Source organism: Ascaphus truei, unplaced genomic scaffold (genome assembly GCF_040206685.1).
Source record: "Ascaphus truei isolate aAscTru1 unplaced genomic scaffold, aAscTru1.hap1 HAP1_SCAFFOLD_469, whole genome shotgun sequence".
Lineage (NCBI taxonomy): Eukaryota > Metazoa > Chordata > Amphibia > Anura > Ascaphidae > Ascaphus > Ascaphus truei.
This window is the reverse complement of record NW_027456800.1, coordinates 22091-36961: the sequence shown is the minus strand read 5'-3', so window position 1 is coordinate 36961 and position 14871 is coordinate 22091. Positions and strand designations below refer to the sequence as shown.

The following is a 14871-nucleotide window of genomic DNA, read 5'->3' as shown; positions in this document are numbered from 1 at the left end:
GTACTACGGGGGCCGTGTGCCTATCCTATGAGCCAGTCCCTGCAGCAACCACAAGCTGAGGTGAGTCGGGGCCTAGCTGGGGCCTACGGGGGTGATCGAGGCCTAGTGCAGGAGTCACAGACCCCTGCACTTACCTCCTACCCCTATCCTGTCCCAGCACCGACTGACTGTCTCTGTCAGCACGCCAAATGTATCTATGTGCTGGCAGGAGATCTCTGCATCCCTATTGGCCGTCTGCTCCCACCTGGTTAGCAGCCCCAGTAGCTGCTGGGTGTTGTAGTCCCCGCGAAACCTCCTTATTATTGGCACTGCATGTGCTTAGCTTGCTGCGCATGCGCAACTGTAATGCCCATCGCAGTGCACCTCCTGCGCGTATGCGCGACACTCGCGCAATTTAAGATGGCGACTCCCACTAGCCGGGTGCGTCGCAAGCTCCCGGCGACTGGCTCGCCTCAGCAGCTGTCCCCGCACATACCCGACACCCGCCGGACACCGCCGCGGGGGCAAAGGGGACACTGGGAGCCCAAGGGGACGGGGCTACAACTGTATAGATATGTAAGACTGTATATACTGTATGGATATCAGAATGCATTATATAGATATGTAAGACTGTATATACTGTATGGATATCAGAATGCATTATATAGATATGTAAGACTGTATATACTGTATGGATATCAGAATGCATTATATAGATATGTAAGACTGTATATACTGTATGGATATCAGAATGCATTATATAGATATGTAAGACTGTATATACAGGCATACCCCGCATTAACATACGCAATGGGACCGGAGCATGTATGTAAAGCGAAAGTGTACTTAAAGTGAAGCACTACCTTTTTCCCACTTATCGATGCATGTACTGTACTGCAATCGTTATATACGTGCATAACTGATGTAAATAACGCATGTGTAACAGGCTCTATAGTCTCCCCGCTTGCGCACAGCTTCGGTACAGGTAGGGAGCCGGTATTGCTGTTCAGGACGTGCTGACAGGCGCATGCGTGAGCTGCTGTTTGCCTATTGGGCGATATGTACTTACTCGCGAGTGTACTTAAAGTGAGTGTACTTAAAGCGGGGTATGCCTGTACTGTATGGATATCAGAATGCATTATATAGATATGTAAGACTGTATATACTGTATGGATATCAGAATGCATTATATAGATATGTAAGACTGTATATACTGTATGGATATCAGAATGCACTGTATAGATATGTAAGACTGTATATACTGTATGGATATCAGAATGCACTGTATAGATATGTAAGACTGTATATACTGTATGGATATCAGAATGCATTATATAGATATGTAAGACTGTATATACTGTATGGATATGAGAATGCATTGTATAGATATGTAAGACTGTATATACTGTATGGATATCAGAATGCACTGTATAGATATGTAAGACTGTATATACTGTATGGATATCAGAATGCATTATATAGATATGTAAGACTGTATATACTGTATGGATATCAGAATGCATTATATAGATATGTAAGACTGTATATACAGGCATACCCCGCATTAACATACGCAATGGGACCGGAGCATGTATGTAAAGCGAAAGTGTACTTAAAGTGAAGCACTCCCTTTTTCCCACTTATCAATGCATGTTCTGTACTGCAATCGTTATATACGTTTATAACTGATGTAAATAACGCATTTGTAACAGGCTCTATAGTCTCCCCGCTTGCGCACAGCTTCGGTACAGGTAGGGAGCCGGTATTGCTGTTCAGGACGTGATGACAGGCGCATACGTGAGCTGCCGTTTGCCTATTGGGCGATATGTACTTACTCGCGAGTGTACTTAAAGTGAGTGTACTTAAAGCGGGGTATGCCTGTACTGTATGGATATCAGAATGCATTATATAGATATGTAAGACTGTATATACTGTATGGATATCAGAATGCATTATATAGATATGTAAGACTGTATATACTGTATGGATATCAGAATGCACTGTATAGATATGTAAGACTGTATATACTGTATGGATATCAGAATGCATTATATAGATATGTAAGACTGTATATACTGTATGGATATCAGAATGCATTATATAGATATGTAAGACTGTATATACTGTATGGATATGAGAATGCATTGTATAGATATGTAAGACTGTATATACTGTATGGATATCAGAATGCACTGTATAGATATGTAAGACTGTATATACTGTATGGATATCAGAATGCATTATATAGATATGTAAGACTGTATATACTGTATGGATATCAGAATGCACTGTATAGATATGTAAGACTGTATATACTGTATGGATATCAGAATGCACTGTATAGATATGTAAGACTGTATATGTGGATATCAGCAGTGGTTGACAAATCACCAAAAAATCTACTCGCCACACAAAAAAATCTACTCGCCACCTAGTACCAAACGTGTGCTGCTTGGGCCAATATTTACTCGCCCGGGGGTTAAATCCACTCGCCCGGGGCGAGCAAATGTATAGGTTTGTCGAACACTGGATATCAGTATGCACTGTATAGATATGTAAGACTGTATATATGGATATCAGAATGCACTGTATAGATATGTAAGACTGTATATATATATATATATATATATATATATATATATATATATATATATATCAGTATGCACTGTATTGATATGTAAGACTGTACAGGTATATATGGATATCAGTATGCACTTTATAGATATGTAATACTCTATATATGGATATCAGTATGCACTATAGATTTGTAAGACTGTAAATACTGTATGGATATCAGAATGCACTGTATAGATATGTAAGACTGTATATATATATATGGATATCAGTATGCGCTGTATAGATATGTAAGACTGTATATATGGATATCAGTATGCACTGTATAGATATGTAAGACTGTATATATGGATATCAGTATGCACTGTATAGATATCCATACTGTATATACAGTCTTACATATCAGTATGCACTGTATAGATAGATATGTAAGACTGTATATATGGATATCAGTATGCACTGTATAGATATCCATACTGTATATAAAGTCTTACATATCAGTATGCACTGTATAGATAGATATGTAAGACTGTATATATGGGTATATAGAGTACGTATCTCCGGTATTTCCCTATTGCTCGCGTGTGATGTATGGGACCTGCACGGTTTCCATGCTGCACACCGTTACGGGTTCATGTAATAATAATACTAATAATGAGGGTTACCTGTGGGCGTGAGGCTTGTGAGAGCTATGAAAAGTCCGGTGAGGAGCAGGGAGCCTCCCTGGCAGAGCCGGCGTCCTATGTGGTCAAGCAGCAGGTACACCCCCACCTTGGCTGGGATCTCAATGACCCCGAAGATGAAGTGGGTGAGGAACGGGTTGAGGCTGAAGCCAGTGACATTGAAGCTGATCCCGTAGTAACTGAAGGCCACACCCCACCTGCAGGAGGGGATCACAAGTCATCACACGCAGCTCAGAGGACCTCCCCACACTGACCACATGGAAGAGGTCACATACTGGGCTGACACCCCACCTGCAGGAGGGGATCACAAGTCATCACACGCAGCTCAGAGGACCTCCCCACACTGACCACATGGAAGAGGTCACATACTGGGCCGACACCCCACCTGCAGGAGGGGATCACAGGTCATCACACGCAGCTCTGAGGACCTCCCCACACTGACCACATGGAAGAGGTCACATACTGGGCTGACACCCCACCTGCAGGAGGGGATCACAGGTCATCACACGCAGCTCTGAGGACCTCCCCACACTGACCACAGGGAAGAGGTCACATACTGGGCTGACACCCACCTGCAGGAGGGGATCACAGGTCATCATACGCAACTCTGAGGACCTCCCCACACTGACCACATGGAAGAGGTCACATAATGGGCTGCCACCCCATCTGCAGGAGGGGATCACAGGTCATCACACGCAGCTCAGAGGACCTCCCCTCGCTGACCACATGGAAGAGGTCACATACTGGGCTGACACCCCACCTGCAGGAGGGGATCACAGGTCATCACACTCAGCTCAGAGGACCTCCCCTCGCTGACCACATGGAAGAGGTCACTGTCACGAGAGCTTGCGACAGGCTGTAATTGTACACCAAAAACTATATATAAATATATATATACCTGGGTTTGAACTGGGACGAGACTTAAGATATGATAAATATAATTTATTCCTTGATAAAGGTGAACACAACAGATTATACAATAACAGGCAAAATATAGACACTTACGTAAAAGATGAAAATAATGAAAACAGTCCCATCTGAACTGGCAGTTTCATCCAGCAATCAGCCCAAGACATTGCATGGCCTTTCTCTCAGCAACCAGGAAATCATTCAGCAAACGAAGACAAAGGATATATGGGTGGACAGCAGTTTATAAACCGTTTGTCCCTCTATCTGTAACCTTAGGTGCCGAGACGGCTACCAAATGTCCCTTGGAAGCTTTTGAAGCTCATTTTGGGACTTCCAGCTTGGGGTAGCCCCCCCCCATCAACAAACCCTTTGAAGCAGGGTGGACAGTGTGAAGAGTTCCACTTCCTCTGGTTAATTCCTTTTGTCCGTTGGGCCAAGCATAAGCAATTAGCCCAATAGTCTTTGATGATCAGGTTTGTAAATTCTAGCCTTTCCTGCTCATCACCACAGGGGTTCCTCAGACTTAACCAAAAGTTCATATTTACTGCAAATCATTGCATAACTTCCGTTCCGTAATACACACAGTCAGGTGAGATATATTACTGCATTCTGGGACACCTGACGCTCGTAGAGAGACCCATCATTACATTGTAATATGAACATTAATAGAGATATTAATATCTGGCATTTAGCAGCAGTTACATATTCAATGTTTAGACTTCCCAAGATCGGCTTACTCTCGCCAATACACTTATGTAATTCTTAGCCGGTTCAGCCAAGGACATCTCATAGTATTCTTATATTTAATAAAGTTACTCACTTTTGATATCCTGTTGGGGAATACCTTTTGCTGGAAGGTGTGAATAACAAACCCTTCCCTTCCTTTTGCCTGCTTCCCGCATAAACAATTCCCCTGGGAAGCCAGGCTCAAATCTAGCAGAATATCCTATTTAGCATCCTACTGGCCACGTCAATAAACCTTTTGAAGTGGGCTTTTGCTTTTCGCATAACCAATTAGGTCAGTTACCTATTGATCAGGGCGATGTATCACACCTCTCTGTTGATATACACTTCCAGTGAATACTCATATGAGGCACCATTTGGTTCCTTACGCATTACAAAGACAGGCATTCTGCCTGTACATTAGCACACCATTAGCATTCTGCCTGTGTATTTCAAAAACTACAAAAAGTCACTTTATCAAAAATATATGTTTCTCTTATGACAACGTTATATTTTTAATATGTGTGTACTTGGGGGGTGACCCGGAGGCTGTACCCCAAGGCTCAGGGTCCTGGCTTACTCAGTTACCAAATTACCAGTTTTCAGGTAACTGTTTATTCAGCACTGCATATAAGATTAACCCCTTAAGTCCCCGTGGGTGGGTTATGCAGACCCTGATCCAGCAACAACATCATTTACACAGGGGAATAAGCATTTTCATGTTATTTAACAAGGGTTAAGTCACAGTTCTGGGCCTCAGCCCAGTTAACCCCTTGTCTCCCTGGCGAGGTTAGAGGGGGGCCCTTGGGGAGTAACCCCGTTAATCCCGGGCCAAACCCTCACTATCGTCACACCTCCCCGGCTCAATGGGGCCCTGGTGCCCCAGTCGCCTCCCCCAGGCACTGGGGTACCACTGGCGCCCTTGACGCCCTCAATACGTCCTGAGGGATTGGACTGGCAAAATTGTCCTCCGGCATTGACCAGTACACCGTGGATGGTAAAGTCCAGATCCTGCAACGCCGGGCATTCTCCTTGGCCTCCCTCTGCCCCCCACCCAGTGCCTTGGGAACCAAGTCCATGGTGAAAGGGGCTCCTGTGCAGTCCAGGCTGCATACTGCCCAGAGACTGGCATGTCTCTGCATCTGCAGGAGACCAGCTATCCAGCACAGACCGTCGCTTCCCTGTCAACCAAGTCTGGGACAGGGTTATGTCACTATTATGTAGGGACCCTACCTGCCCTGGCTCTGTGTCACCCTGTAGCTGCTCCGCCATACTCCTGACTCTCCTCCCTGGCTGCCTATCTACCCACAGCCCTTCCTTTGGGGACCCGGGGGAATCTGTCAGGGGGGTCACTCCTGGCCTGTCATAGCAAGGGACTTTCTGCCTACCTAGCCCATCCCTAGCTTCTGCCAGCTGCCTGACACCCCACTGACCTCCTATCTCCCCCTGCTCCACGGTGCCTCCCTGCCTAGCCTCCCCTAGGCCCAGCACCTCAGCCGGCTGCTTACCTCCCTGCAGCCCACCTGCACTCCTCTCCTCCCTGGGCAATCCTACCCCAGACCCTGGAACTACCTGAGTGCACCTACCTCCCTGACCTTGTCTCCCCCTTACCAGGGATGAGCTCAGGGGCACCTCTCCAGATGCAACCGCCTTAGCGCTTGGCTGGCAGGTATCCCTGGGGTGGCACAAGCCTGCCACTGCCCCGGATACCCCCAGCCCATAGCTAGGCTGCAACAGGGGGTTGCTGATCTGAGAAACCCCCTGGGACTCTGCCAGGGCAACGGGAAACTCTAGCGTCACTACCTGATGCTTTCCCTCCCTGGCTACCACTAGCCCTCCTTCTCTCACTGAGATCTGCTGCGGGCTACCTACCTGCAGCCTCCCCTCACTCCGCTTCTCCCTAGCTAATCCTAGCCTGGACCCTAGGGACACCTGAGTGAGGCCCTCTCCCTGACACTGTCCCCCCATTACCGGGGATGAGCCCAGGGGCATCTCTCCAGATGCAACCGCCTCAGCTCTTGGCTGGCAGGTATCTCTGGGGTGGCGCAAACTGGCCCCTGCCCATGATACCCCCAGCCCATAGCTAGGCTGCAACAGGGGGTTGCTGATCTGAGACACCCCCTGAGGCTTTGCCAGGGTAATGGGGACAACTGGCTGGCTCACTCGCTGCCTTCCCTCCCCAGTTCCCACTGGCCCACCCAACCCTCTCCCAGGCGATCCTACCCTAGAGCTGGGTGCTAACGGGGCTAGCCCCTCTCCCTGAAGCTGTGCCCCCATTACCGGAGGTGAGCTCAGGGTTGCTGGTGCAGATGCACCCACCTTAGCTCCTGGCTGGCAGGTAATCTGGGGGTGGTCTAACTGTGCCACAACCCCTGGTACCTCCAGCCCATAGCAAGGCTGCAACAGTGGGGCTCTTAACTGAGAGTCCCCTTGCTGCTCTTCCCAGGTAATGGGGAAGCCTGGCGGCCCTACAAGCTGCCCTTCCTTCCCCTCCCCTGAGAACTGATGCTGGCTACCTACCTGCAGCCTCCCCTCACTCCGCTTCTCCCTAGCTAATCCTACCTGGATCCTAGGGACACCTGAGTGAGGCCATCTCCCTGACACTGTCTCCCCATTACCGGGGATGAGCTCAGGGTTGCTGGTGCAGATGCACCCACCTTAGCTCCTGGCTGGCAGGTAATCCGGGGGTGGTCTAACTTTGCCACAACCCCGGATACCTCCAGCCCATAGCAAGGCTGCAACAGTGGGGCTCTTAACTGAGGGTCCCCTTGCCGCTCCGCCAAGGTAATGGGGAAATCTGGCTGGCTCACTTGCTGCCTTTCCTTCCCCTCCCCTGGTACCCCTATCTCCTGCCACCCCCCGGTCACCCCTATAGTGAAACAACAGGGTACAGTCATAGGGAAACATAAGTCAGAGTCAGTCTGTGACTTGGTCTGGCTTACCTTGCTGGTCCCCGCAGAGACCGCCGCCTTCGTTGGTCCCAATTGCAGGGGGACTGGAGCGGCCGCCGCCGGCCCCATCTGGGCTGGGCAGCACCGGGCCACTGCCGCAACAGCGCCCGGGTTGGGTACAGGTAAAACGGTGCAGGACAAGGGTCCCAGGTCTTTGTGGAGGAACACAGCTCCATGCAAACTTGGTAAAATAACCCCCTCCCGCAAACCCTGTCCCTCCCCCCAAATAAAACTGCCGCCGGCAGGATGCCGGAGTGGCGGCGTCTTCTCTGCCGCCGCTGCTGGTTCTCCGCCGGGATCAGGTGGATGGCCGCTGCTCTCCGCCACTGTTGCTGATGCAGCCCGTCCAGGAGCTCCAGGAGACGTCCCGCGGAGGGTTGTCGCCCCGGCTGGGCGGGAGCCATCAGAGGATGCCGCTAACTGGGTCATCTTTTCCGCAGCTCGTGAGCGTTGGCCCTGAGGGGCTTCTTCGCCTGACCGTGCACGGTCAGCGCACTGGGCATTATTGTGGCCCATTTGTTGGCAGTGCCGCAGCGACTGCCGGTGCTTCTCCGCCACCAGTGGACTAACCCCAGCAAGGGGCAACGGAGTCCAGAGCGGAGTTGCCTGAGCGCCGGGCTCATTCCAGGGCTTCTCCGCCGCCGGTGGACTAACCCCAGCAAGGGGCAACGGAGTCCAGAGCGGAGAGGCTTGAGCGCCGGGCTCTGGGAGGGGATAAGTGGGTCGGATCATCGCCAGCTTCAGCTGCTCGAGCCGCTCTGCTGGGGACATCTCTCCCTGCGCAAACATCAGGGCCAGCAATTCTGGGAAAAATGGACTGGCCGCCGCAACGGCCAATACCTCTCCTGGTGCAAGACCACCCGCTCCCTCCACAAGTCTCTGCCGTCCCGGAGCTGGGTCCCTTCCCTGCTCTCCGGGCGGTGTGATGGTTACAGCAGCTGCAGCTGTGGATCTTTGCTCAGCCTGCCGGGTTTCATGCTCACCGATTGCTGTCTCTCTCTCAGCCTTGCTGGCTGCTGCTCCCCGCGCCGACTTGATGCACTCCTCTGGTCTCAGTGCCCGGCTCCAGTCAGACGGATGGCCGGCACTTTGGTTCTGGAGGAAATGCTTCTCACAAGTAGGGGAACAGTGAGGAGGTGCCATATCTTGTGTTATATGTTGTACACTGTGTGTTCAATATCTTTAGTCCCAGGAACTTGCAATTACCATCAAGTTCCCACTGGATCACAGTACCCCGCAGAATACTGTAATCCAGGTCCAGTTCAGTCCCGCCGCTGCCACCAGTTAATTACAAGCCTGTCACGAGAGCTTGCGACAGGCTGTAATTGTACACCAAAAACTATATATAAATATATATATACCTGGGTTTGAACTGGGACGAGACTTAAGATATGATAAATATAATTTATTCCTTGATAAAGGTGAACACAACAGATTATACAATAACAGGCAAAATATAGACACTTACGTAAAAGATGAAAATAATGAAAACAGTCCCATCTGAACTGGCAGTTTCATCCAGCAATCAGCCCAAGACATTGCATGGCCTTTCTCTCAGCAACCAGGAAATCATTCAGCAAACGAAGACAAAGGATATATGGGTGGACAGCAGTTTATAAACCGTTTGTCCCTCTATCTGTAACCTTAGGTGCCGAGACGGCTACCAAATGTCCCTTGGAAGCTTTTGAAGCTCATTTTGGGACTTCCAGCTTGGGGTAGCCCCCCCCCATCAACAAACCCTTTGAAGCAGGGTGGACAGTGTGAAGAGTTCCACTTCCTCTGGTTAATTCCTTTTGTCCGTTGGGCCAAGCATAAGCAATTAGCCCAATAGTCTTTGATGATCAGGTTTGTAAATTCTAGCCTTTCCTGCTCATCACCACAGGGGTTCCTCAGACTTAACCAAAAGTTCATATTTACTGCAAATCATTGCATAACTTCCGTTCCGTAATACACACAGTCAGGTGAGATATATTACTGCATTCTGGGACACCTGACGCTCGTAGAGAGACCCATCATTACATTGTAATATGAACATTAATAGAGATATTAATATCTGGCATTTAGCAGCAGTTACATATTCAATGTTTAGACTTCCCAAGATCGGCTTACTCTCGCCAATACACTTATGTAATTCTTAGCCGGTTCAGCCAAGGACATCTCATAGTATTCTTATATTTAATAAAGTTACTCACTTTTGATATCCTGTTGGGGAATACCTTTTGCTGGAAGGTGTGAATAACAAACCCTTCCCTTCCTTTTGCCTGCTTCCCGCATAAACAATTCCCCTGGGAAGCCAGGCTCAAATCTAGCAGGATATCCTATTTAGCATCCTACTGGCCACGTCAATAAACCTTTTGAAGTGGGCTTTTGCTTTTCGCATAACCAATTAGGTCAGTTACCTATTGATCAGGGCGATGTATCACACCTCTCTGTTGATATACACTTCCAGTGAATACTCATATGAGGCACCATTTGGTTCCTTACGCATTACAAAGACAGGCATTCTGCCTGTACATTAGCACACCATTAGCATTCTGCCTGTGTATTTCAAAAACTACAAAAAGTCACTTTATCAAAAATACTGTATATGTTTCTCTTATGACAACGTTATATTTTTAATATGTGTGTACTTGGGGGGTGACCCGGAGGCTGTACCCCAAGGCTCAGGGTCCTGGCTTACTCAGTTACCAAATTACCAGTTTTCAGGTAACTGTTTATTCAGCACTGCATATAAGATTAACCCCTTAAGTCCCCGTGGGTGGGTTATGCAGACCCTGATCCAGCAACAACATCATTTACACAGGGGAATAAGCATTTTCATGTTATTTAACAAGGGTTAAGTCACAGTTCTGGGCCTCAGCCCAGTTAACCCCTTGTCTCCCTGGCGAGGTTAGAGTGGGGCCCTTGGGGAGTAACCCCGTTAATCCCGGGCCAAACCCTCACTATCGTCACAGTCACATACTGGGCTGACACCCCACCTGCAGGAGGGGATCACAGGTCATCACACACAGCTCAGAGGACCTCCCTCGCTGACCACATGGAAGAGGTCACATACTGGGCTGACTCCCCACCTGCAGGAGGGGATCACAGGTCATCACACACAGCTCAGAGGACCTCCCTCGCTGACCACATGGAAGAGGTCACATACTGGGCTGACTCCCCACCTGCAGGAGGGGATCACAAGTCATCACACGCAGCTCAGAGGACCTCCCCTCGCTGACCACATGGAAGATGTCACATACTGGGCTGACTCCCCACCTGCAGGAGGGGATACCAGGTCATCACACGCAGCTCTGAGGACCTCCCCCCGCTGACCACATGGAAGAGGGCACATACTGGGCTGACTCCCCACCTGCAGGAGGAGGATCACAAGTCATCACTCGCAGCTCAGAGGACCTCCCCTCGCTGACCACATGGAAGAGGGCACATAATGGGCTGACTCCCCACCTGCAGGAGGGGATCACAGGTCATCACACGCAGCTCAGAGGACCTCCCTTCGCTGACCACATGGAAGAGGTCACATACTGGGCTGACACCCCACCTGCAGGTGGGGATCACAGGTCATCACACGCAGCTCAGAGGACCTCCCCTCGCTGACCACATGGAAGAGGTCACATACTGGGCTGACACCCCACCTGCAGGTGGGGATCACCGGTCATCACACGCAGCTCAGAGGACCTCCCCTCGCTGACCACATAGAAGAGGTCACATACTGTACTGACTCCCCACCTGCAGGAGGGGATCACAGGTCATCACACGCAGCTCAGAGGACCTCCCCTCGCTGACCACATGGAAGAGGTCACATAATGGGCTGTCACCCCACCTGCAGGAGGGGATCACAGTCATCACACGCAGCTCAGAGGACCTCCCCCCGCTGACATGGAAGAGGTCACATAATGGGCTGACACCCCACCTGCAGGAGGGGATCACAGTCATCACACGCAGCTCAGAGGACCTCCCCACACTGACCACATGGAAGAGGTCACATACTGGGCTGACTCCCCACCTGCAGGAGGGGATCACAGATCATCACACGCAGATCAGAGGACCTCCCCTCGCTGACCACATGGAAGAGGTCACATACTGGGCTGACACACCACCTGGAGGAGGGGATCACAGGTCATCACACGCAGCTCAGAGCACCTCCCCTCGCTTACCACATGGAAGAGGTCACATAATGGGCCGACAACCCACCTGCAGGAGGGGATAACAGGTCATCACACGCAGCTCAGAGGACCTCCCCACACTGACCACATGGAAGAGGTCACTTACTGGTCTGACTCCCCACCTGCAGGAGGGGATCACAGGTCATCACTCGCAGCTCTGAGGACCTCCCCTCACTGACCACATGGAAGAGGTCACATACTGGACTGACTCCCCACCTGCAGGAGGGAATAACAGGTCATCACACGCAGCTCAGAGGACCTCCACACACTGACCACATGGAAGAGGTCACATACTGGGCTGACTCCCCACCTGCAGGAGGTGATCACAGGTCATCACACGCAGCTCTGAGGACCTCCCCACACTGACCACATGGAAGAGGTCACATAATGGGCTGACTCCCCACCTGCAGGAGGGGATCACAGGTCATCACACGCAGCTCAGAGGACCTCCCCACGCTCACCACATGGAAGAGGTCACATACTGGGCTGACACCCCACCTGCAGGAGGGGATAACAGGTCATCACAGGCAGCTCAGAGGACCTCCCCCCGTTGACCACATGGAAGAGGTCACATAATGGGCCGACACCCCACCTGCAGGTGGGGATCAGAAGTCATCACACACAGCTCAGAGGACCTCCCCTCGCTGACCACATGGAAGAGGTCACATAATGGGCTGACACCCCACCTGCAGGAGGGGATCACAAGTCATCACACGCAGCTCAGAGGACCTCCCCCCGCTGACATGGAAGAGGTCAAATACTGGGCTGACACCCCACCTGCAGGTGGGGATCACAGTCATCACACGCAGCTCAGAGGACCTCCCCACACTGACCACATGGAAGAGGTCACATACTGGGCTGACTCCCCACCTGCAGGAGGGGATCACAGATCATCACACGCAGATCAGAGGACCTCCCCTCGCTGACCACATGGAAGAGGTCACATACTGGGCTGACTCCCCACCTGCAGATGGGGATCACAGGTCATCACACGCAGCTCTGAGGACCTCCCCCCACTGACCACATGGAAGAGGTCACATAATGGGTCGACAACCCACCTGCAGGAGGGGATAACAGGTCATCACACGCAGCTCAGAGGACCTCCCCACACTGACCACATGGAAGAGGTCACTTACTGGTCTGACACCCCACCTGCAGGAGGGGATCACGGGTCATCACACGCAGCTCTGAGGACCTCCCCTCACTAACCACATGGAAGAGGTCACATACTGGACTGACTCCCCACCTGCAGGAGGGGATAACAGGTCATCACACGCAGCTCAGAGGACCTCCACACACTGACCACATGGAAGAGGTCACATACTGGGCTGACACCCCACCTGCAGGAGGGGATCACAGGTCATCACACGCAGCTCAGAGGACCTCCCCACACTGACCACATGGAAGAGGTCACATAATGGGCTGACTCCCCACCTGCAGGAGGGGATCACAAGTCATCACACGCAGCTCAGAGGACCTCCCCACGCTGACCACATGGAAGAGGTCACATACTGGGCTGACACCCCACCTGCAGGAGGGGATAACAGGTCATCACAGGCAGCTCAGAGGACCTCCCCCCGTTGACCACATGGAAGAGGTCACATACTGGGCCGACACCCCATCTGCAGGAGGGGATCACAAGTCATCACACGCAGCTCAGAGGACCTCCCCTCGCTGACCACATGGAAGAGGTCACCTAATGGGCTGACTCACCACCTGCAGGAGGGGATCACAAGTCATCACATGCAGCTCAGAGGACCTCCCCTCGCTGACCACATGGAAGAGGTCTCATACAGTACTGGGTTGACTCCGCACCTGCAGAATTATGGGTAGCTCTGTAAGCCAGATACTAACACCAGTATCATGAGACACAGAGTGTGACACATCGCTGGCACCATTCAAGGAACCACAGGAGTGTAGTTTTGGGTTTCTGGCTCACAAATATCCATGGGTTATTCTGACTTCAGTTGGTGAGACGTCCTTGGTGTCAATGATGTCCTGATTAGCTGAATAAGTGAGCCTGACTACCAAAGAGTGAGTCTTCCATCAAATTAGTGAGACTGTCCCTCAGTAAGTGAGATTTTCCCCTATAGGTTAGACTGCATCAAAGGCACGAAACGGCTGGAGACACCATTCCAGTGACTGAGTGTGCCTTCCAGTGAGTGAGTGTGCCTTCCAGTGACTGACTGTGCCTTCCAGTGACTGACTGTGCCTTCCAGTGACTGACTGTGCCTTCCATTGACTGAGTATGCTTCACAGTAGATAAGCCTGTTTTGCAAGGTGTGAGAATGCCCTATATTGTGTCTGTGAAACAAGGAGTGACTTTCCGACAGCCTACACAGGAAGTATTCCTTAATGCTGCCTACAATTGAGTAACACAGCCCTCTGTGGAGTTAGAGAGCCATCTCTCATTGACCGTTTAGCACCACATACCCTGGTCGCATATCATTGGTGATTCGTACCACATGATTCCAAGGCAAAGCGTGTTCTTTCTCAGCTGGCGAGTTTGCACCAGGTGCCAGAAGCTGTAGTTCCTGCTTTCCAACGAGACCGTCTTCTGCAAAACCTGAACATGAGAGACAGACACCAAACACTGGCCTGAGACCTCACACCTACAGTATATCCATCCTGCAGCAATAACATGAGAGAGACACCAGAAACTGGCCTGAGATCTCACACCTACAGTATATCCATCCTGCAGCAATAACATGAGACACCAAACACTGGCCTGAGACCTCACACCTACACTATATCCATCCTGCAGCAATAACATGAGAGACACCAAACACTGGCCTGAGACCTCACACCTACAGTATATCCATCCTGCAGCAATAACATGAGAGAGACACCAAACACTGGCCTGAGACCTCACACCTACAGTATATC

General features: G+C 50.6%; 1 protein-coding gene across 1 annotated transcript in view; it reads right to left on the bottom strand.

Moving 5' to 3' along the window:
* The window catches only part of LOC142484924 (solute carrier family 22 member 7-like), a gene marked incomplete at its 5' end in the record, with an annotated part of 29728 nt that extends 15115 nt beyond the window's left edge, over positions 1-14613 (bottom strand). The window contains 2 exons of the mRNA XM_075584176.1: positions 3219-3433; positions 14448-14613. Coding sequence (XP_075440291.1) covers positions 3219-3433; positions 14448-14613 — 381 coding nt within the window. The remainder of the gene's footprint in view (positions 1-3218; positions 3434-14447) is intronic.
* Positions 14614-14871: the final 258 nt, after the last annotated feature.